General features: G+C 44.8%; 2 protein-coding genes across 3 annotated transcripts in view; one reads left to right on the forward strand and one right to left on the reverse strand.

Moving 5' to 3' along the window:
* The window catches only part of DHFR (dihydrofolate reductase), a 236,108-nt gene extending 226,643 nt beyond the window's left edge, over positions 1-9,465 (reverse strand). For both annotated transcript variants that reach the window (XM_086962989.1, XM_086962988.1), the window contains exon 1: positions 9,271-9,465. In XM_086962989.1, coding sequence (XP_086819115.1) covers positions 9,271-9,356 — 86 coding nt within the window. In that variant the 5' untranslated portion in view covers positions 9,357-9,465. The remainder of the gene's footprint in view (positions 1-9,270) is intronic.
* A 341-nt stretch (positions 9,466-9,806) lies between these two features.
* The window catches only part of MSH3 (mutS homolog 3), a 2,089,876-nt gene continuing 2,077,078 nt past the window's right edge, over positions 9,807-22,604 (forward strand). Inside the window, exon 1 of the mRNA XM_086960834.1 lies at positions 9,807-10,005. Within this exon, the coding sequence (XP_086816960.1) occupies positions 9,898-10,005 (108 nt within the window). The 5' untranslated portion in view covers positions 9,807-9,897. The remainder of the gene's footprint in view (positions 10,006-22,604) is intronic.

The raw sequence follows: 22,604 nt of genomic DNA on the forward strand, positions 1-22,604 counted from the left end.
TTAAACCAACTTGTCCTGTTTTGCAAAACTCCTTGTCTTTTATTTTTCCAAGGTAAATTTATATCTGAGCAACAACAGGAGAATCCTACCCTGCTCTAATGTCATATGGACCGGCGTCCTCTGCTGCACTATTCTGCTACCCTACAAAGGCGCACAGGACATTGTTGGCAAGGAGTGGAGTAATAACAGATCAGAAGGAGATCACCACCCACCCAGCACCAAACAAAATAATGCAAATAAATAAAAAATTACCCAGACCACTGCTTCACAGCTCTGCCATTGATTTCGTGCATCCTTTAAAAACCACAGCTGTGTGCTGTGTACAGGGTCCAGCAAACACTGCGAAATAGAAATTTAGAAAGGGAAGAGCATTGGTTTAGAAAGTAACTGGTGAAGGCTTCTGTCTACAACAGGGCACGAGTCGGTGGTACAGGCAGGTGGACGACGTCCACCCACTTTTTTCACAGGGTGGACACCGTTCGCCCTGCCAAAAGTTGGGCCACCCTGGAAAAGATGCTGAATCCCAGTGTAATTTCCAAACACCTGGACACTTTCAGCAGCGCCTGCGCGCCATCTGCTTTCGGTCGCAACAACGTGCAGGTGGGGATGGGCCTCTCTTATTTCTGGCTCCTGCTGTGTCCGAAACAAAGGCCGAATTTGAGGGGTCATCAGGCCTCCTTTTCTTCGAGTCTACTAGCTGGCAGCAGTCAAAAGCCTCAAACCTAGAAGCAAATGCAGCAGTGGGAAAACAAAGGCTCACACCTTGTTTCTTTTCTTCACACATACTTGAGAGGCAGCTTTTCACTTAGTTCAGGCTCTGTTTAGGAGACATGCTTGCACTGTAAGAATGTCAGACGTGTTGGTCTTTCCCAGTATTTGCACAAAATAAATAGAATTTATATAGCACTTACTACCCCTGAGGAGGCGTTGTAATAATTTAAATATCACTATTTTTTCTTTTAAAGCACTATGGGTAGAGTAAGCTTTACGCTGACAAAAGGCAACATTGGCTTATGTGAAGCTTACAAAAGTGTGAATCTTCAGCCTAAAATCGGGAGTGTTTGCAAGTATACCGAAATGTGCTCAAATGTACTCATGAAAGCCCTGCTAAAGATATATGTGAGGGCTTAAGGTCTGATGTCACTTCTTGTGATGCCACTTCATGTGATGTCACACGTTGTCATGTCACGTGCCGCGATGCCACTTACATACTGATTAATTAAGTTAGTCCCACCACTTCTTTTTTTAGGACTTGTGCCCTGGTCTACAGCAAGACTTTGGGAGATGTCCACACTTCCCCCACCAAAAGTATAGTGTAAGAATTTACTTGAAGGAACATGTTGAGAAAAAAAAAATACGCTTTATGCATTTTGATGAGATAGGCCAGATCAACGTACGCCCTGATAACCACGGGAAGTGTACATTTGACAAATAATATAGCGTAAGCTTGTCTAAGGGTATAACAGCTCTTAAAACGAACACTGTTCGAACACCGGTCCGATTCATTTTTTTAGGTCGACCATTCGAGATCTCTTGTATATATTTGTGTGTATGTACTTTGTGGGCTCTGGAGATCAGCACTCAGACTTATCTGCTTCCGCTTAGGGACTTTTTTTTCTGTTCAACTGCCTCCATTTAACTGTTGTGCTAGAAAATGACCAGCAGATGTCAGTAAAATACCAGAATTTCTTTCTGCTGAGAGACTCTTTTTTTTCTTTTTCTGGCATCTGCTTCTATTTAACTTTCTTGATAGAAAACGACCAGCAGAGGTCAGTAACATACCAGAATCACTTTAGCATTTTCTAGATTCCAGTCCATAGACATTGTCTTCCACAAACACCTGTAGACAATAATACATTTTTCAAATCTTGTATTTTCAGTGATATGACCACCGAAGGCCCTGATTTTATATTAAAAACAGAGTTTTGAACTATAGCAGTTCCCACTGAAAGGCAATATTTCTCTACGTGTTCCCATACCTGGTGTGTCACGCAGTTTGGTGCTTACTTTCCCTCCATGCTAAAAAACAGTGGATGTTTCAGCATCCAGGCTAATGCGCTGCATAGCTAAATAAGGTCCCAAAGCTGAGACAGATTGCATTGCAAATGATTGTTACGAATTGGAAGAGTACGTGATTTGCTCAGAATCACAAGATAATGAGCCAAAGCTGGGATTGGAACCTGGTTCCTCAGTTGGCAGTTATGGTCCCGAAACTACATCTCTTCCCCTCATCTCCTAAGCTCTTCCATGAAACACAAATAAAGTATTGGAATATTTCAGTTTGTATCCTTTCAGAATCTCTGAATTTATTGACCATTTGTCGGACAACTGTACTGTAAAATTCACCATCTTGTGCCGTTTTTAGGTCTCACCTAAGGTTAGCAGCCTGCATGCGCGGATAACGCCATGCGAGGGCTTCTTGGAACCGATACGGTTACAGAAATCATGTCTGTCTTTAAAGGACCGCACTCAGGCCGTCCATCTGGCCAACTTCGCTGCTCCCCTTCAATTGGTCCACTGCGGAGTGCCGCAAGGTTTTTCTTTGTCCCCGTTATTGTTTAATTTGTACATCTCCCCTCTTATTTTTGCACTTCAGCAGATGGACGTCACCATTTACAATTATGCTGACGATCTCCAACTGGTTTTTAATTTATCCCCCTCCCCTGAGTCCATTCACAATTTTCACTCTATTATGTTGTTTATCAGGGACTGGATGAGCTTTAATCATCTGAAGCTTAACCCCGACAAAACCGAGCTGGTACTAACAGGAGGCTCTTCCAGTCCCTGGTCCTCTCTTTTGGCCTTCTTCCTTGGGTCCCCCTCCCACCCCTTCTTTTTCGGTCAAAACCCTAGGGATTAAACTTAACGTGCACCTCTCACTATACTCTCAGATCAGTTCAGTTGTTTCTTCGTGCTTTCTCACTCTTCGCACGATCTGTAAGGTGTCCCGTTTTTTTTCTTTCTGTGCCCTCAAACTCATTCTGTCTGCAATGGTGATCTCCCACCTGGACTATGGCAACGCCTTGTATAACGGAGTCCCCGCCTACCATCTTCGGAGACTCCAACTAGTGCAGAATCAGGAAGCCCGACTCGCTTACAACTTGTCCAAGTCTTGTCATGTTACCCCGCTGCTTAAAGCTCTGCACTGGTTGCCTATCCGGGAGCGTGCCTTGTTTAAGATGGGTTGTATCACCTTCCAGGCAAGGGCAGGGACAGCCCCTCACTTTATCTCCTCTGAAATCAAGGCATACTGTCCCAGCAGAGAACTGCGTTCCTCTTCACAATCCCTTCTATTTGTCCCTCGTTTTAAGAAGAAGAGGTCAGGTGGCGCAACATTTTCTACGCTTGCGCCTACCTTCTGGAATGTCCTTCCTTCCTCCCTTAGACTTTCCACCCATTATTCAGAATTCCGCAAATCCCTAAAAACATTTTTGTTCACTCAAGCTTTCTCATGTTAGTTGGCTGTCTTTTCGCTCCCTCTTGGTTTTATGTTCCAGCGCCAAGAAACCGCGTGGTGTATGTGCGCTTTATAAATATTTTAATTTCAATTTCAATTTGAGCTCCGCCTGCAATTGTGCTTGGCGTCCGTCGTTTGTCGTCACTTATTATTCTGAACAGACTTTGTTGATTGTCCAGGAGTGTTTGAGGTCCCCCCTGGTAGCAACCCGGTCCTTCTTTCGAGCAATGCTGTTTCTTCTTGTTCAACTCATGAAAGTAAAAATAGCATCACGTTTGCTTATTTTATTAATTTTTTCATTTATTTACATTACGCTATCTTGTTTATTGTTTCATTTTTCTGCTTCATATGCTTGTTTTTTAACTGCACTTGGAAGAGCTTCATGCAGTTCCCACACTCCTTGCTGCTACACAGTATCCAGTATGTTGTAAACAAAATACTGATTTTTCACCAGAGCCTGGGCTGTCTTTTTTCTACACCAGCCCTCCCAGCCACTTTCTCCTCCTACTCCTCCTCCTCCCCGGACTCTGCTGCGTCCTTCCTAGGCTCTGGCTCAGTCTCTGCTGGAGCATTAATGCTTTAACTGTAGTGCTTGAAAGGAAAATGCATTGCAATGTAATGCAGTACACAGAAAACAAGGTTAGAATCACGGCCTCTGTTTAACACGTTATTCTCACAAAATCTGTTTCCTCTCCACGTATCTACCGAAAAAGGGGTAAATGTGTAACATTGTTACTGAAGTTGTCATTTTAGTCTTGGCGTCGCCATAACATATGGTGATCTTTGGCTATTTACACTGTTTAAGCCACATTCCTGTTGATAGTTCGACGGCTGTATAGCTAAAAGATAAAATCTCTTCCCACGGATAAGGCAGAGAGCTTTACATACTATGCAGTGATGCTTGTCCATTTATTACTTTGTTGTATAGGAGCAGCAAAATGTGCCTTAATAAAATATTTTCTTTAATTGTGGCAGCAGCATAATTATTTCCATTCAATATACTTTCCTTCTGTCTTTTTTTGCCCCAAACCAGATGCTTTTAAAATTACTACATACTGTAAAAATATTACATTTGATGCTGTATGTACTGTGTTTTGTTGAAAATGACAAACAGAATTTTTTTAAAGAGGGGGAAAAAAAAAAGAAAAAAAAAAAAAGAAATTCGATGCTGTGTGTAAATTATAAGAACAAACACTTATTACCTTTAAAAATAAAAGTAGGAAAAATATCTGTTTTTTTTGGGCTGGCCGCTATAATATGTTTTTCACCAACACACGCTTTATTTATAATAAATAAGCTTTAGCTAGCAGTTTATCTTATTTGTAACAAATGTGTAAACAGTATTTCTATATTTTTAGCAGGGCGCTACATTTTTTATGTTGTGGCAAAGTTACTCATGTGGTGGCCAAGTTATTTCTTTATTTAGCAGAAATGGATTTGGGGGAGGGGAACTCACATTACAGGAAGACCTGCACTAGAAACATTGCTCCTATGATGTATTTGCAGCGCACAGTAGAGCAGGGTACATCCCTACGCAATATTTTTTGCCACTGTGTATTATTCATCTGAATTAATTTGGGCACTACTACTGTATTTCTGGGTAAAGTACAAAGTAAACATTTACAGACTACACACTAAACCGTATTATAAGGGCCTTCATTCTGGCTGGGGCCAACAAATCCAGCTTCCCCCACACCACTAATGTTTTTTGTTGTGCAATGTTCATATCAAATGGCAGCATATAGTTAATATTTAAAACATTATTATTAATATGGGTAGATACCAGTCTCTAAATTTAAGTTAAAAAAAAGCAGAAAATGTGTTAGTGGGGGCTCGGTTACTAGCGGTTTGTTTTCAAATATGCACTTCATTTGAGGCATAGTGGTTTACTGAAGCCACTATGCCACAAGTAAACAATTTATTTCCGTTTCTACAACTAATAACCCTTCCTTCACCACCGTGCACACTGGAAGTGGGCCTCAGTACAAATACAAGCATTCATCCACCCACCCACGCCGCCCTTCTACATTTAAAAACCGTCTGTGTTTATTTTGTTTCAAACTAGTTGCATACGTTATTTTTTGTTACCAAATATGACGTTTCTACTTTTTTTCGCCAAAAAAACACATTGCCTTTGTTTTGAAAATGCTTTCAATTTTTGGGTGCCAGGCAGTTCATAAACAAGCATTGGCATAGCCAATAGTTCTCGCTTTTGGGACCTTATAAGTATTTAGTTATGCAGCACAATATCCTTGGTGCAACATCAACCGTTGCATGGCTAAACACTTATAAGGTCTGAAGGCGAGACCTATTGGCTATGCCAATGCTTGTTGTGGCTTGGACTGGTTTGGATGCAGTGTCTTGCTGCACCCAGAGAGCTGGGCAGGGATACACACTCCACTGGCGTTGGAGCTGTGCGTCCTGGTGCTTAAGAGAAAGGGGGGAATATTAATATGCCCATGCTGTAAATTTGGTAGTGTGTGTGTGTGTGTGCTGACCTGCTTTTTGGTGCCGTTCTGTGTGCCTGAGTCTTGTATGCGTGCTTGTGAGTTTGTATAGGTGCTTGTATGTGTTCTTGCATACTTGTGTTCATTGTATATATAAATATATTGCGTACCATTGTGTGCCTGTGTATCTTTGGTGTTTGTGTGTCTTCTATACTTGTTTCTATGAGTGTTTTTATATGTGCGAGTGTCTGTGCTTTCTGTGTGTTACTAAGTATGCGTTTATCTGCGTGTCTGTGTTTGGTTACGTTCCTCACATATGTTAACTCCTGCTTTGGTGAACACAGAAACCTCCTTTGTTAGGCAAAATGTAGAAACGTATTTTTGTTTAACTTTCTCAAGCTAAAACAGCCCCATCAGTAGATAGATTAATATTATTATTTCTGCAACAACTAATTTCTGAAACATGCCGATAACTAGGTAACTATTAGGCAACTGAGGGCTCTCGTCTTTGGGGGAGAACCCAGGGGGCACTGCCTTGAGTCATCATCGTGAGTTGGCTTTAGTGACACTTTAGCATGGAGACGGTTTCAAATGTGAAACGTCATTTGTTGGCAAAAAAAACACACAAAAAAAAGTCTTCCGCATAAACAGTACAAGTAGTTAGTCTGGAGGGTGTTTTTGGGCTGGCTCTCCACATTGTGGCATGTGTGCCCCCGTGACTGGGAGGCTGGACGAGGGGGAAGGAGGGAGTGCCCGCTGCCTTGGCATACATGCCTGACAGAGTTTTTTTGTGCAACAGCAGGGACAGGAGATGTCATACAAATGTGAAATAACGGATTTACATCCCCATGACACCTTTATGAGCGGGTGGTTTGGAAGCGCCTGGGAGTGTTTTCACAGTGCATGTCCCAATAACACAAACCCCATCGAAGAGCAGCACACAATGCCTGGATGTGTAGGGAGGGAGCAGCAAGCCTTGTGTTCTTTGGCAAGCTTAGTTTTTTTAATCAAGTTAAAACCGGTTGGGCAGACCTGACAGAACAGGCAGGGGCTGGGACTCCGGCTCACCCACTGATTGCCTTACGATAACACAAGCTGAGCAGTTTATCGCTTTCTTACAGTTATGTGTGTGTTGAGGATGACGGGTGGGTGTTTGTTTTTCGAGGCACTCCATACGCAATCTGGATAACCAACTACTATGAGCCTGCTTAGGTGGGAGAGTGCACAGAACTACCCAGTGATGATAAGATGCTGCACATGGTGGTCCAGCGTGGCAGTCTCTGATTTATGGCGGTGTGTGGCAGTAGAAGTAAGGGTGCTGGGTAGATGGCGAGATAAAGATTGTGTTAAGAAACTGTAGATACAACTTGAGCTTGGAGAGGCGCGGAAAGCCGAGGGCTGAGAGGGGCGAGTACATGGGAAGAAGAAGACGGGAGGGCCTGTAAAGAGCCACAGCGCCACTGCTTAAACGCAAAGCCTCCGTACCCCGCCAAGCGCTTTAGATATTACTGTCTGCAAGGCCTGGCTCCAGCGACAGAATTTAAAGATGATAGCAGCGTGTGGAGAAGTGTGAGGCTAGAGAAGGACACAGCTAGTGGGCAGGAAGGTGGTGAAGAGCCAGAGGACCCGAGGGAGGGAACTGGGACCATAGTACAAGGGACAGCATTTCAGGCGGGGCTTGAGCCTGGACACAGGGGGAGAAAGCAAAGAAATTAGAACTGAGACCAAAGGAGCAAGCGCCAGCACGAGGAGAGACAGAGACTGACCCGGGGACGGTGGAGGGCCAATGGAGAAAGTAGGACAGGAAGAGAGCGAGTATGCCCCGCGGTGAGTCATGAAATAGGGTTAGGAGCAGTATGCGATGAGACCAGGGTACAGAGGAGAGTGAGACAGTCACCTTCAGCTGCGCCATATTGCGACATTGTGGAAGAGACCGGTCCCGTCCGACGCTGAGGCTGATTGGGCGGAGCGAGAGGGAGGGAGTAAAGTGGCTGGTGGGGTACGTAGGACAGGAAGAGAGCTAGCATGCCCCTTGGTGAGTCATGAAAGAGGGTTAGGGACAGTATAAGATGAGACCACAAATATTCACAAGCCCGGAGTTGTGTGCGGGCTAAAATAATTTTTTTTTTAAAGCAGGCTACGTCCTGCTGCAGTATAGAGAGGCGGGGGGGAGAGTGGAGGCCTGCAGAGTGACGCGATCTGTGGTGCGGGGGTGGGTGGGGTAATTGAAGTGTGGAGAGGCACGCAAGGCTTAATGAGCCTTGACAGAAACCAACATGGCGGCTGCGCGTGTGCACAAAAGCTTGAGGCCAGGAAAAGCCTCTGGAAAGCACTTTTAAAAGACTGTTTACTAAATGTCCTCGCAGAGCAGCGCATGCGCTGGCTCAGTGAGACCTAAAAAAACCTTCTACCCATCACTCTGCCCCAACAGCTTTTATTAAAGGGGCTGTAAAATGCAGACATTCTTCAGCACGCTGCTTCACAGGAGACTCTACAGGCTGTCCTCGGACAATTAACAACTTAAGCAGAGAGTGAGGGTTGTCATGCGCTAGGGTCCTTCTTGATTAAAAGGCACAGCTTCTCTAACCTCAAGGAAAACATAACCATGGCAGGTTTATTAATTCCCATCACTGATTGGTTTAATATGAAACGGTTTGTGGTATTCCGCTGTATAGAAATGAATTTTGCTTGTGAAATCGCATTTTGGCCTTATTTACTTTAAAACAATAATCACTTTTACTCGTATATCTTCAAAAACATTTTTAATGTACTTTTTTTATAGGGTCAGTGAGTTATTCATAATATTGTATTAATTATATGCAAGGTAACAAAAATGCTTATAAGGCTTTTCATGATAACTTTGCAACATACTGCACAACAGTCACACTACTCTACAACATCGCATTAAATGCACTGGCAAAGCAAATGGCCCTGACTAAACACTTATAAGGTCCCAAAGGCGAGACCTATTGACTATTCCAATGCTTGTTTAAGTTTTTTTCTAGGTTATATCACCTTACTTGAACCTCCTTACTATGTTCACCCATTGTTCCCGATGCCAAGCCGGCCTGTTGCTACCACTGAAGACGGTGGGCAGGGCGAAGGGCGTCCAGTGGTGGAAGTGGGCAACATGAGTGGAAATAATGGGCCTCAACCTCCTTGGAACAACTTGGGCCAACTGTTTTGGTGTGCAAGTTAAGCACCGAGTAGAAGTGTAACTCCTGTTAGCTGTAGCGCTTCAAAAAGGTTTAAAGTGAAAAACACGGGTAGGGAGAAGATGAGAGCCAAGTCTGATTTCGCCTAGGGTGCTATGTTCACAAAGATCATTAAGCATCCTTTCAGCCAAGCGCCACTGGCGTTGCTCACCTTAGTATAGGCCAGGGTAGACTACCGTCCTTCCCGATACCCATGCCCGGGCACACGGCCACGATGGCGTTCAGAACGCGACCCATGCTGTCCTCACCGCAACGCAGCCACTGGAGAATGAGCGCCCAGAGGTCATAGTCCGGAGGCAGTATGTAAAGGCATTGCAAGGAAACCAGCACCAACACACCGGGGGCGTGTCCGAAGTGAGCGGGTGGGCCGGCTTCGGGGCTGTTCGGGGGAGGATCTAGAGAGAGAGGAATGTGCAACAGCCATCATTCGGGTGAGACTAGGGGCGTGTGGGAAGGCAGGGCCCCAAGAGACATGCGGTGGGAAGAAACCAATACCGTAATAAGACTCGGGAAAGCCTGCCTGCTGGGGAGGGCTTAGGGCGGTCCCATTGTAATGATAGCGCACTTGGGGCGGTCCCAGTGCTGCGGGACGGGTCTAGGATCAAGGCAGTGATTCAGCGTGCTTTTAGATTGGTTGCCTTTTCTGTCATCTACTGTGATCGCTCCAGTCTCGCGGCCCGTCAGGGGAGGAGAAAGGGCGAGGCCACAGGCGGCGGGATACAGTCGGGGGTTGTATGGCGGGTTACATTTAGTCTATCAAGGCTGTCTTTGTAGTGTAATGCCGCGGCGGAAGCAGCAGGGGGGCGACCAGGCGAAAGCCGGACAAACCGTCATCAGCAAATTCTTCAAGCCTCAGGAAAGCCCTTGCCCCTCTTCCACATCCCAGGTCAGAGAGTGCGCGCACGTGGGGCTTGTTTTGTGGCGGGAGGACTGGTCTGCCAGTAGCGGCCTCATGATTGGCTCCTTCTGCGTTGATGTGCCAAGTTGCCTTACCCAATGTAATTGTGAGTCTTCTTCACCTAGTCCCGTCAGTTTAACTAGCAGTGCTTGTTCCCCCCCACCCCTTCATCAAGCGAAACTGCAAGTCACATTCACAGCTGCCAAGTTTACAATTTGCAAATGTGTGACATTGAAATCTTTCCTGTGCACGTATGTGAAATATTTCTATGCCTTATGTGTGAACCTTGGAATGACACTTTATTCCTAGCAAAACAAAGCAGTCTCAACCAGTGCTTTAAATGGAAAAAAAAGTGCAGGTACTCACCAAAAGGAGCAGTGGGCGGGGTTTAGGGCGGGGCTAAGGGGAACAAGGGGCGGGGTTAGCTTTTTGACCGTGCCAAGGTTGTATGCACGAAATCTGCATGCATTTTATCACCCGCCTAAGGATTACATGGTGCTTCAGCCTGCCTTAAATTGAACCGGTGGCCTACAGCCCACTGAGCCATCTGTCCAGTACTGGTACTCTTTTGTAACATGCACACGTCACTTTTCTCTTGTAACATACTGTTTGCTACCTCTTACATTTTGTTTGCTTTAGATACTTGTGCAAGTGCCACCATTGCCTCATGTAACGTTTGTTCTTGTGCTGGAGTGTCTGCCATTTATTGCAGTACTATACCTCTACTTGTACTTTGTATGCTTTTGTAACCTGCACACATATCACTTTTTCCTCCTGTAATGTATCGTTTGCTACCTCTTGTATTTTGTTCGCTCAACAATTGTCACTTTTGCCTCATGTAACTTAACGTTTTCTTTTGTAATTTGTTCACTTGTAATTTTCTCTTCATGTATCATTACTGTTCCTATTGTGAAGCGCTCTGACACCTTCGGGTAAAGTCTGCTTTATATAAAAACGCATAAAATAAATAAACAAGTCTCTCCTGGAACGTTTGTAAACCGCAGTTAGGACCAGAGCTGACAATATCTGTACTGGGGAACCAGGTGCCAATCGCCACATTTTTGATTGGTCTTAAGGTCTGTCCAAGTCGATGAAATAGGAACCAGTGAGTGTGGAAGTGGAAGTGTGCAAGAAAGCAATTCAGATGCGTGGCGACCGTAAAAGCCTCCCATACGTTCTTTTGTTATGTCCTGAATAGTGCCTACCACCACCACCTATTAGATTTTACAGCCCCCTCTTAGCACCCACTGTGAAAAATCTTTGGATAAGCAAGTGACTCAGCAGACACACCCCTGCTCTGATTTACAAAGCAGCTCACGCTGGGTCCTGGTGACGAGCTCCATTGATTGATTGATTCTGTGCAGTGCTTGAAAGGTGCTGCCATAGTATAACTTGAGGGATAAAGGGAGCGCGCTGCCTCGGTTAAAGTCAGATCCCCATGAGTACTGGTACTCTCTTTCTTCTAGAAAAAAGTGCCGGTACTCAAGGGGAGAAAATGAAGAAGTGCCGGTACTCGGTACCGGTGAGTACCGGCCCATTTAAAGCACTGGTCTCAACCATGTAGCAGGTTACATTTCACACATTTTCTGCTTTTGAGCAATGTAAATTTCTAGAAATGCTCTTAAAATAACTGCATTTTTTTTAAAATCTAGGGCAATGGTAGGGACTACTTATAATACCATAACTTTTCATAATGAAGACTAGAATATACAAGAGATACAAGTGATTACACAAAACCCCACTCTCTCGCAAGTGCTGCATCCACCTTTATTTGCCTTAAATGGACTTTCTGCACACGCAACTGTTGCCCTTTACTTTAAATAAGCATTGTAACATCATAAAAAGAAGTCACAGTGATATTGTTGCAGCAGTTAAAAATAATCGTGTTTTTCAGTACAAGCTGATCCAACTATGGTGACCAGATTTCCTAAACCAAATACTAGGAATGGGCACACATAAAAGGATAATGTGAAAAAGGATTCAGTTTCTTCCTTCATCTGCCCTGTTCTTCACCCTTTCTATTTCTCCTTTTCTTCAATTTCCATTTTCCTCAAGTGTTCCCTTGACCGGTTTCTTGCTCAGGCCCGGCTCCAGGAATTTTTATTTGGGTGGGCCAAGGGTGCATTTGGGTGGGCCACTACAGGCCTAATTTGTCCCTTCTTGTGGTAGCCTACAAGCCAAAGATGATATATCTACTTGCAAATAGTCACCATGATACAATGGAACAATTCTGTGTGTATACAGAGAGCATGTGGAGAGTTATTTGAAAGTAAGACCAATGTCTGGACCTAAGTGCAAACCCTCAAATTCCAACAGGCCAGGCACGATTATCCACTTTTCTACCACCCCTCTCCCGTGCACCTGATCTCACACCTGACCTTGGACCCCAGCCCCATATCAGCCACCATCCAGCTCCACTTTCATTATTCCCGTAAAATCACCTTCAAACTTAAAACTTTGCATATAGCAATAGATATAATTAGCATGCACTTTAAAATATGTTCCACAGTTGCCCTAATGACCTGACTGCTAATTAAATAAAGCCGAAAGGCCATGACAGGGCTGGCTTTAGCACTAGTGCGAAAGTCTTTTTTGGTGCCCCACCAATGACCTCTTTCTCCACAGACACCATTTCTACTGCCCTCCAACAGTGCCCCTCATCTCTCCATAGCCCTTCTCTCAAATGCATTTAATTTGTTGTATAGCGCTACTCATATCAGTGTAGGGTGTAACAATACTTTACACCACGCACACATTATACAGAGGCAATGAACCAAACAGTCTACAGGCAGGATGAGGATTACTAGGTATTGGAATCACATGTCATCCATACTGATGGGCAGTATATTTTAAGAGGGTTTGGGCTGCAGAAGCACAAACTCAGGATGTAAAGCATACCCTAGTGGTTGGGGGTTGGATTTAATAATAAAAATGTATATCAGCAATATTAAAATAATGAAAGTTCTAACTATATAGTCACACAAAAAAGTAAAGTTCTAACTATACCATTCATGTTTGTATGCAGCTCTTTGATGACAGTTCATAGGTCACTGTCCTATGTTAGGATTGTAAGTTCTGAACTGCAAGTAACACAAGAATCTCTGTGACAAGGGCAGTAACCCACTGAGCTATCCACATAAAATACAACTTATCTGCATTTCAAAACTACCAACAGGCAAATGATTGCTCTCCAGCAGGATCATCAATCACAAGTTATCTGGGCCTTTTTGTAGTTGTCTGACATCCCTGGCCATGATACTGATAAAAACAATTTAAATGAAGCATACACAAAGTATGTGCTTTGCTAGGACCGTGTAGATTTTAAAAATAAAAGAAAATACTAACACATTCTCTTACCTACTCTGTTAGTCAACCTTTGTCTCACAGCCTGATCGTATAAGCAGCTGCAGGGGTCAGGAAAGGTGAACCAAAATAAATACATTTCTTTTCTCCAGGCTGAACAGAAATGGAAATATCCACACAGAAGCACAGTGGGCAAAAGTTACTCAGTGCCAAATAAAGAATCTGTCCCTTTCACCATGCCCCTATTGTACCTGCAAGATAAAGCCCACCTTTCTAAAAGGAGTTGGGTGGTTGGGGATGGCTATGAGAAAGAGCCAAGGCCCAATCATGCAAATCCTAGAATAGGAAGAAATACAATGTTCAGAAGAACATTTTAAATTATAGTGAAATGAAAAAATGAAATGAAATGAAAAAAGATTTATTAAGCGCTACAGCTGCCCTGAGGCGTCCAGGCGCTGAACTAAAAAAGTGCCTTCAAGAGAAACAGAGCAAGAGAACAAGGAACTACTTAATCAAAGAGAAAAGTCTTGAGCTGTTTACGGAAGCTCGACAGATTGGAATTAGTTCTCAAATGCAAGGGAAGAGTATTCCATAATTTGGAGGCATTATAAGAAAAGGATCGAAGATGGCGACCGGAGCGGACGTATAGGTTCTCGGCTCCGCCAGCCCTTGTCTCCCGCACCTTCATCCTGCCAACTATCCTTCGCCATTTCGTCAGCGGGATGTGCGCTATGCTATGCTGACTTCGCCAGCGTTACTCCGGAGCCTCTGACTGCACGGCAACCGCAGTTATCCCGGGAACGACTTCGCTGCCTTGGACCCCGGCTTGAACCTCTGCGTCCCGCCGGCCCCTTGAGCACCGTGACGGTCGGGCTGCCTGCTCGCCACTGAAGTGGGGACAGTGCCGCCGTCGTCTACAGCAGAGACACTGATATGCGGGCCGGCGGAATTCCACATCGCATTCGCTCCACAGCCCGAGTGCGTGACTAGGTTGGAGGGGAGGTGAACCTCCTTACTGGATGCGGATTCATTGCTGCCTCGACTCCATTGTTGCTTCTGCCTAGTGCTGGCGAGCCCTCTCCTTCTTCCAACCGGATTATACAGAAGGGTCGCTCCGGCTCCGCGTGGGAACCGTGAGCCGAGTGGTGACCCTGGAGTTGATGGGGGCTTAAATTGGTGATCGGTGCTGTTTCGTGGACCCCCACTCCTGGCTCTGTTGTTCTGCTACCTGCAAGATGGTGACGCCTCTCTGCCTGCCCCATGAGGACGACGGCTTATCCCCGCATTGGGACTATGACTCCACGTCCCTGCAGGGAACCAACCCCCATTCGCCCTTCCCTGCCCTGAAACTGCAGGACCCACAGCCTGTGTGGTCAAACGGGGATGTTATGGCGGCTCTGGGTGAGTTAAGAGTGGCGCTGAGACGTGGCTATTGTGTGCTGGGCGAGAAGCTTGATGCCCTCATGGTCGACCGGGAGTGGGAGCGGAAAGTCCTTCGCGGAGTCTGGATTCACACCTGCATCTGGCTGATTGGGATACAAGGTATCCGGGGATCCCTGACAATGCTGCCACTGTATCCACCGCTACTTGTTGCAACTCGAGACCAGTTATGAGACCGGTTAGTGCAACTTTGTTTTCCTCCGGCATTGAGCCTGCCTTCCTGCCTCGTTCAGCATTGCCGCTGTCGTGCTCAGCAAATGCTCGGCCTGAAACCTCCCTACGTGCCTCGTCCCCGGGGCCTCCCATCCCCCGGTGGTGGAACTTTTACTATCTGGCTGAGTTGATGGGACTTTCAACGTGTTTCAGTGACTTTCCTGGAGGCCGACAACGTCCATTTTGTGACTGTGTCCCTCCCCCTCCCCCACTTCGGCCATCTTGTCTCTTTGTCCCCGAAGGGATGGACTTTGCGTGTTGGGAGGGGGTGGGAGATCGCCCACGGTCGGGCCAGGGCTAGGCGGTTTCTATTATTGTGAGGGTATGCCGGCGGGCGGGGACTGGTTTGGAATTGTTTCTTCTGGTTTGCTCTTTGCACACATTTAGCACTGCCATTTTAACATGCCGGTCCTATTTTGTTACCGATAGTTGGGGTAGAGGATGTCTTCGCAACCGGTGGTACCGATAGTTTGTGGTATTGACTTCTCCTGCCTTCCGATCGACAAGTGGGGACCCAGGCTTGACTACATCTTGCAAATGTTGATTGTGATGTGTGTGATGTTCCTTCCCCTTTACGGACAAAAGTACGGGGTCATGCTGTTCCTCTTTTGTAGTTGAGAGGGCGGTTCTGTGCGGTATGGGGGGTCCGGGGGCTCATTCTTCCGACTCTCACCTGAAGCAATGTTTTTCCGCATTTAATGCTGTGTATGTAGTATGGTAACTGGGTGAGATTAGGACTTTCAAAATTGTTCAGTGATGCATGACGTGATGCCTCTCCCCCACTGCTTTTGCATTATCACCTATTTCTGAGTTGTCGTATACTGTGTGGGGATAGTGCTTTTGGCTGGGGGGCTGGGAACGTTCGGAATTGCTCCTCCTCCCGCTTCACTTGTATTTTGTGAGAGTTGTAGATTAGGATGGCCTTTTCTCACTCTCTATATATGAGTCAATTTTTCTTTATTTTTTCTTCTTTTTTCCTTTTCTTCTCTTTCTTCTCTTGGACTGCATTTCGGGTTCGTTAATGGGCGACAGGCACATTGTCGGGGGGGGGGTAGGCCGTAGCCTCCGCGTTGGTGTAGGGTGGGGGGGTAGATTTTATTTTTCTTATTTAGTTTCTATGGGCCTTTTTCTCAACTTTCTGCGCTTTCTTCTCCTATTTTCTGTTCTGGGTCTGTGATAGGGGTTAGTAGAGAGTGGGTGGCGCTGGGGGTGGCACAGGCATGATTCCAGTTGTTCAGTTTGTTTTTCTACTGTATTGCCACTCTGACGAGATGCTCAACCCAAATGTTGCTATTACTTATGCTGCCTACTCATGTTGGGGAATTACTGTACGGACTCAGCTCTCCTTGCACCTATTCTTCATTGATTTCTCTTGATCGGAAAAACTTTAAAATTTAACCTTCAGCGCTCCTTTTCCTTGACGGCATGACTTTACCAGTGTAACTGTTGTTACTTGATGCTATGCCACCTGATGCCGCTAGGGGACCGTATTGCTAGCACTTGTGCTCAAAAGTAACGTGGCCGGCCTGATGGTTGTAGGCCCGTATTTGTTTCCTTTCACGTGCACAATAAAGGTTTTCAAAAATTTAAAAAAAAAAAAAAAGAAAAGGATCGACCTCCTGCTCTCGCTCTCTGGATTCTGGAAACCTTGGCCAGGACGCAGAAGAAGAACGAAGAGTTTTGTTGGGCAGATAGGGAGAGATCAGAGGATGGCTAATTTCTGGACCCGCTTTCCAAAAGGCCTGGTGAGCGATACGCATAGATTTAAATTTTACTCTCTCCCTGATAGGGAGCCAGTGCAGAACTCTTAACCCAGGCCTTATTGGGGTTCTACGCGAAATTCCGAGCAGAGCTCGAGCCGCACAGTTTTGAGTTCGTTGGTGTTTTTGCAAGCTGTACTCTGGCACCCCAAGGTATAAAGCATTATTGAAATCAAGGCGAGATTGAATAAGGCCCTGTATCACTATCTGCCTGGCCTCAAAAGGAAGGAGTGGGAGAATCTTCTTTATCATCCTAAGGAGGCCAAAGCAGGTTGCCACCACCTTGGTAGCCTGTGTGTTGAAGGTCAATGATTTGTCTAACCATACCCCCAGGCTTTTCATGTTATCTCTGGGAGTGGGAGCTGTCCCCATGCTCGAAGGCCACATCAGCTCCAGAGTGGAAGGGGCTGCCGGGCCCAGGAGCATAAGCTCTGTTTTCTCGTCATTGAGCTTCAAACAGGACTTCATCATCCAGCTCTTGACCTGCTCCAAGCATGTTGTTAAATTGGGCGAAGATTGGAGGCCACTCTTCTGCACAAGGGAGACCACTAGCTGGGTGTCGTCCGCATAGGAAATGATGTTAATACCATGCAGAAGAATAATCCCAGCCAGCGGCCTCATATATGCATTGAAGAGCGTAGGGCTCAATGAAGAGCCTTGTGGCACTCCACAGCCCAGAGGCCTGCTTGACGAGACAGATATACCATCAAAGACCTGGAAAGTTCGGTCAGTTAAGAAAGACTTGAACCAGACCAGGGCTTCTCCCGTTATACCCAGGTCGGCGAGGCGGCTTAAGAGGATTTTATGGTTTATCCGTATCGAAAGCGGCACTCAGATCGAGGAGGATCACTGCCACTGATCCTCCCCTATCTAGAATCCGCCTCGCCTCCTCTGTCACAGCCAGCAGGGCAGTCTCTGTCCCATGTTTGGGCCGGAAACCCGTCTGGGAAACATCAAGCAGATGGTTATCCTCGAGAAACTGAGTAAAAACAATGTTAATGTGTTTCTCGAGGATCTTGGTTACATGTATTGGTATTTCATAAATTAACAGGTTTATTTCAGACGCAACTCCATTTGAAAGCCTGCCTGCTGTATCCTACTTTGGTTTGTTAATCCGCAGTGTGCATGGGGAAGAGGAGGAGAGCAGGGGATGGACAGAAAGGGGTGCCAACTGTCCACCTTAAAGGCTGTCCGTGATTGTAGTGGGCTTGCAATGATATTCTATTTTTTCTGAGCCGAGCCTTGCCTTTGCACAGGACAACCAGATGTTCCTCTAGAGACTCTTGTACTGTCTGTCTGAGACAGTAGGTAACATCTAATCCTCGTCTGTTATTTTCTAAATGCGCTGAATGTATGGCAAGATACATGACAAGCTATTGAAAACAGGAGGGCAGCAAAAAAAGCAAGGAACAGTTTATAGAAGTCAATAGAACCGTAAAAGAATGATAAGCGCAGACAAGCTGGCGTACACATGTAACATTCCCAATCCTGCAGAGGAGGCAGCCAGAAGAGGAGGCCAGACTACTCACAATAGAGAAGAAGCAGAAAGCACAATGGTCCGATCACCTCAAAGAAGTCCTGAACAGATCAGTACCAACAAGCGAAAACGATATCCAAGAAGCAGAAACAGACTTGGATTTACACAGTCCCATCCCGTAAAACAAAAATCCTCACTGCCATCCGATCTCTCAAGAATGGACAAGCACCTCACCAAGGAACCCTGAATGCAGATATGTTCAAGGCAGACCCTGAAACATCAGCACAGATCTTCCAACCACTATGTACATTGATTTTGAGAGGGAAAGAAGGTACCAGATAATTGGAACCAAGGCATCATTGTCAAGATTCTAAAGAAGGGAGCATTAACTAATTGCAACAACTGGTGTGGAATCTTCCTTCTGTCAATCCTGAGTAAAACCCTGATTACAAAATCATTATACAGCACATGTCTGATGCTGTGGTCAAGAAGTTCAGGAAAGAACAGGTTGGGTTCCGCAAGGGGTAGAGGGTTTGTTGATCAGATCTTTACTCTGCGCAACCTCATAGAGGAATGCATTGAGTGGCATAGACAACTATACATCAGCTTCATTGATTTTTGAGAACACCTTTGGCAATATACACGTTTCTTGCAAGCCTATAGCATACAAAAGATAGTTCTCCTCATCAACAGCTTGTATGATAATATTACCTTCAAGGTGGGAGATAGTATAGATGTCAGGTCAAAGCAGTGTGAGACAGGGATGCGTGATGTCATTGTTGCTCTTCAACCTAGTCATCGATTGAGTGATGTGACGCCCCATTAGAAGACCAAGCTGAAGACATCAGATGGACCTTACTCTCTACACTTGAGGGTCTTGACTATGCAGGTGATCTAGCCGTGCTCCCTGACACACATCTGTACAACATCACAGGGTCTGTCTCTAATCAGCAAGGCTGAGCCTAATCACACACATCAGAATATTCTGGAAAAGACGTCTTGCCCCAAAATTGATGCACAGCAAGTGGGCATGAAGATCAACATGAAGAAATTAGAAGTCATGCTACCCACAACTCCAAATCTTTGCCAATCCAAGTGGATGGAGAGAAACTAGCCGTGACTGTAGAGTTCACCTACTTAGGCAGTACTTTCCGGAATAATAATGGTCAGGCAGTGACATCAAGTGCAGACTGAACAAGGCCAGTGTAGTGTAGTTCCTATATTCCCAATAGGCTCTGCGCATTGGAATAACATAAACAGCAGTGTAGACGTAGGACTGAGGTCATATAGGTCTCTACTGACTATGTTAGACTTAATTAGTTTTGCCAGCTAGCTCAGAGGTCACTAGAAACATTCTCGAATGTTCAGGAAAGGGTTAACCGTCCTGATTTAGACAAGAAGGGATTAGCTTCTGACAACCATATAACATGACAACTTTGCTCCCCCAGAATAAAGAGTGTATCTCCAGAGTCGTGTGAAAACAATAGACAGCTATTTCACTCAGTCAGTCGTGCATGCTTAGTTCCACCAGATTGCAGAGAAATAGAGAGACGGGCGTTTTCAATAAAAGGTGTTATTTTATTGAGCAGTCTTCTTTCTCATGCAAGAGAATTGAATTGCCACAATTAAAATATTTATTATAAAGTAAAGTGCGTACAGTAAAAGTAGTATTATGAAATAATACTGTAAAAGCATTGATATGGTTTCTTAGCCATATGATACTTTAAAATGGATAAAATATATACATACATAAAAACATTGACTAACGAACTCAACTGGTGCTTCTAAGATATGCCTACCCTAGTGTACCTGACCTAAGCCTAATACGTGGGAAGGAGTAAGTAAGTTGCAGTTTTAAGTTATGTTAAGTTTTGCCAAGTATCTGATTCAAGAATTCTCTCTAAGGTTTTAATCCGCTCCGTACCTTGGGTATGGAATGAAGGAGGTCTTGTATCTCGCTTCTCAGGACTCGATCTCCCAGCAACCCGCGAGCGTGACTTGGGAACACCGGAGCTGGATTTTCTCGGCTGGAGAAAAAGACAGAGTGTCTCTCAGTGCGTCAAGGGGAGGGGTGGTTTCCGTCAGCTCTCATAACAGCTGGGCTCCCGGGCAAGTAGAACGTCGCTCTGCTCCCAACCACTGTGTGTTTGCTTAAGGCCACGTTGGTATATTTATACCTGAAAGGTGCCGGGTTTGACGTAAGGTTGGACATAAGACGTCACCAAGAACTAACAGTTCTTTCTGGACTCTAGGAGTTCTTGTGCAAATCAAAACAAAAGCAGGGGGTTTTCCCGGGCTGCTGGAGGCTTGGTTTGTTTAAAGAACGCGTTGTGCTTTCTAGTAGTCTATGGGAGTAACCTTGCTGTGTTTTGGACTGCATGGGCTATTACTAAATATGGATATGATTCTTATGCCTTTATAAGGATATTATTAGTTATAACCACATAAGGGCATGAATCGGGAATATCGAATTAGGGTCCTAGATAGAAATACAACACCCACTCCACATATTAATGTCTATCATTACTAAATAATAAGCAATATAAACATATAACGATGCATGTGTGTTTTCCAACCCACCCCAAAATACATAAATTGCATTTGAAATGGTGTATGGTTTATACACGAAAATTGAGTATTGGTACTGTACGCTTTTCAAGCAGGGTTATCATTCAGTTAAATGCATATATATATCAGCTCAATGAATTGCGAAAATTACACACGAAATGGCTCTGTATACAGAAAAAAAAGTCGAGACCACTTCCCACTTCATCACATATTTATACGATATTGTACATGTGCTAGAGGCTGAGGTAAATATTGTCTCTATCGTCTCTAAAAATAGAAGCTCTGTTCTCTAAGAATAGTTCTACTTTAAGCAGAGTACTGTGTAATTGTAAATATTTTTTAAGTGAAAGAAAAATAATCTTGCTTTCAGGGGAAAGGGAAAAAAAATATAGTCCCAAATGTTTTCAGTAGCATTGTTTAACAAAATTGAAGGCCGAATTCAGAGTTCAGGGAACGCTGTGTGATCAGTGTTTTTAAAAGTTATTCCCGTTGTTCAGGGGAGAACATCATATCAGACAGACTCGCCAAAAATTGGGTCTACAACATCAGGTGAAAGTTCGACCAAGTTTGAAAATGCTGTAACTGTGCAGTTTGGAGCGTGATTGCTATCATCGATGTTTGGATCAGCAATGCTCACAGAAGGTTGTAACTGTTTGGTGCTGCTTTCCTCTCTTACTTCACCGCCACCTACTCGTAATGGTGAAGTCTCAACGAATGCCGTTATCAGAATAGGTAGCCGCTGGGGACAACACATTGCATGAGTCGTTACAGGACAAAGCAAAGCGTCGATATCCATTGGTACTGCTGATGGTAGTGTAAGACAGACGTCCAACACGCATTCTTCTCCGCATAGCAGACATCGAAGCACAGGTAAGATGCAATCTTGCCAGATAGGTCTGAATAAAAGAAACCAGGTTGTACTCAGATCTCTTAGCCGGGCCAATCTGAGGACCTTAGTGATACGGTCTCGGTATCGTATTGCTAGGATCGTTTCTTCCACCGTTGACGGAGTCTTGTCTGTGGATTGGCTTGCCATATCGGAGCAGAAGGAACAAAAATAAAATTCCTGCCACGAGTCCCAAGATTAAGGGTAGGCCGCCAAATACAGAATGGACAAAATTTGGGAAGATGCCCAGAACTGTTTCAAAGGGTGCTAACAGTCCCGAAAAAACTGTCTTAAATACATGTGCGATGCCACTGTTATCAGACATGTTTAAGATTTGACTTAACATTTCTACGAAATGCACGGGGCAATTTGTCGATAAAAGGGTATGTATCTCTGATGCCGTCCTTGCAACTTGCAGATCATACGTTTCTTTGGACGACGTCAGAGGCACATTAGTCTGTAAAAGAATAGACTTCATTCTGCTTAAAGTATCAATTCGAATAGAAGAGATATTCACATGAGGTCATATTGCCGCCTCCATGTCTGGATTGCTGTTTGGATAAAATACTTGCATACAGCAAACGACCCTGGAAGTAACAGTAACGAGATAACATTCTCCTGGCACCATTCCACAACAGCTGTGGTCATTTATTATAACGTAACTTTGGTTGGAAAGTTGTCTGAAGAATGGCTCTATCTGTTTTGCAGGAGTGCCTTGCAGGTGACAAGAAAGGTTATTTGAAGACCCTTCGCAAGCTCCATGCAAGTTAATACCTTGACACAGAAGTGTACCGCCTAGTGATTTTTTACAATTATTGCTACTAAGGAATACCTCCTTTTTCCCTTCACTATAACATTTGTGTGTGTAAGGTAAATCCCAGGTTGATTTGATGTATCCTTTACCCAACCTTTCATACTGGCCTGCTGGTATATATTCTTG

Source organism: Lissotriton vulgaris, chromosome 3_1 (genome assembly GCF_964263255.1).
Source record: "Lissotriton vulgaris chromosome 3_1, aLisVul1.2, whole genome shotgun sequence".
In the NCBI taxonomy this organism is placed as follows: Eukaryota; Metazoa; Chordata; class Amphibia; order Caudata; family Salamandridae; genus Lissotriton; species Lissotriton vulgaris.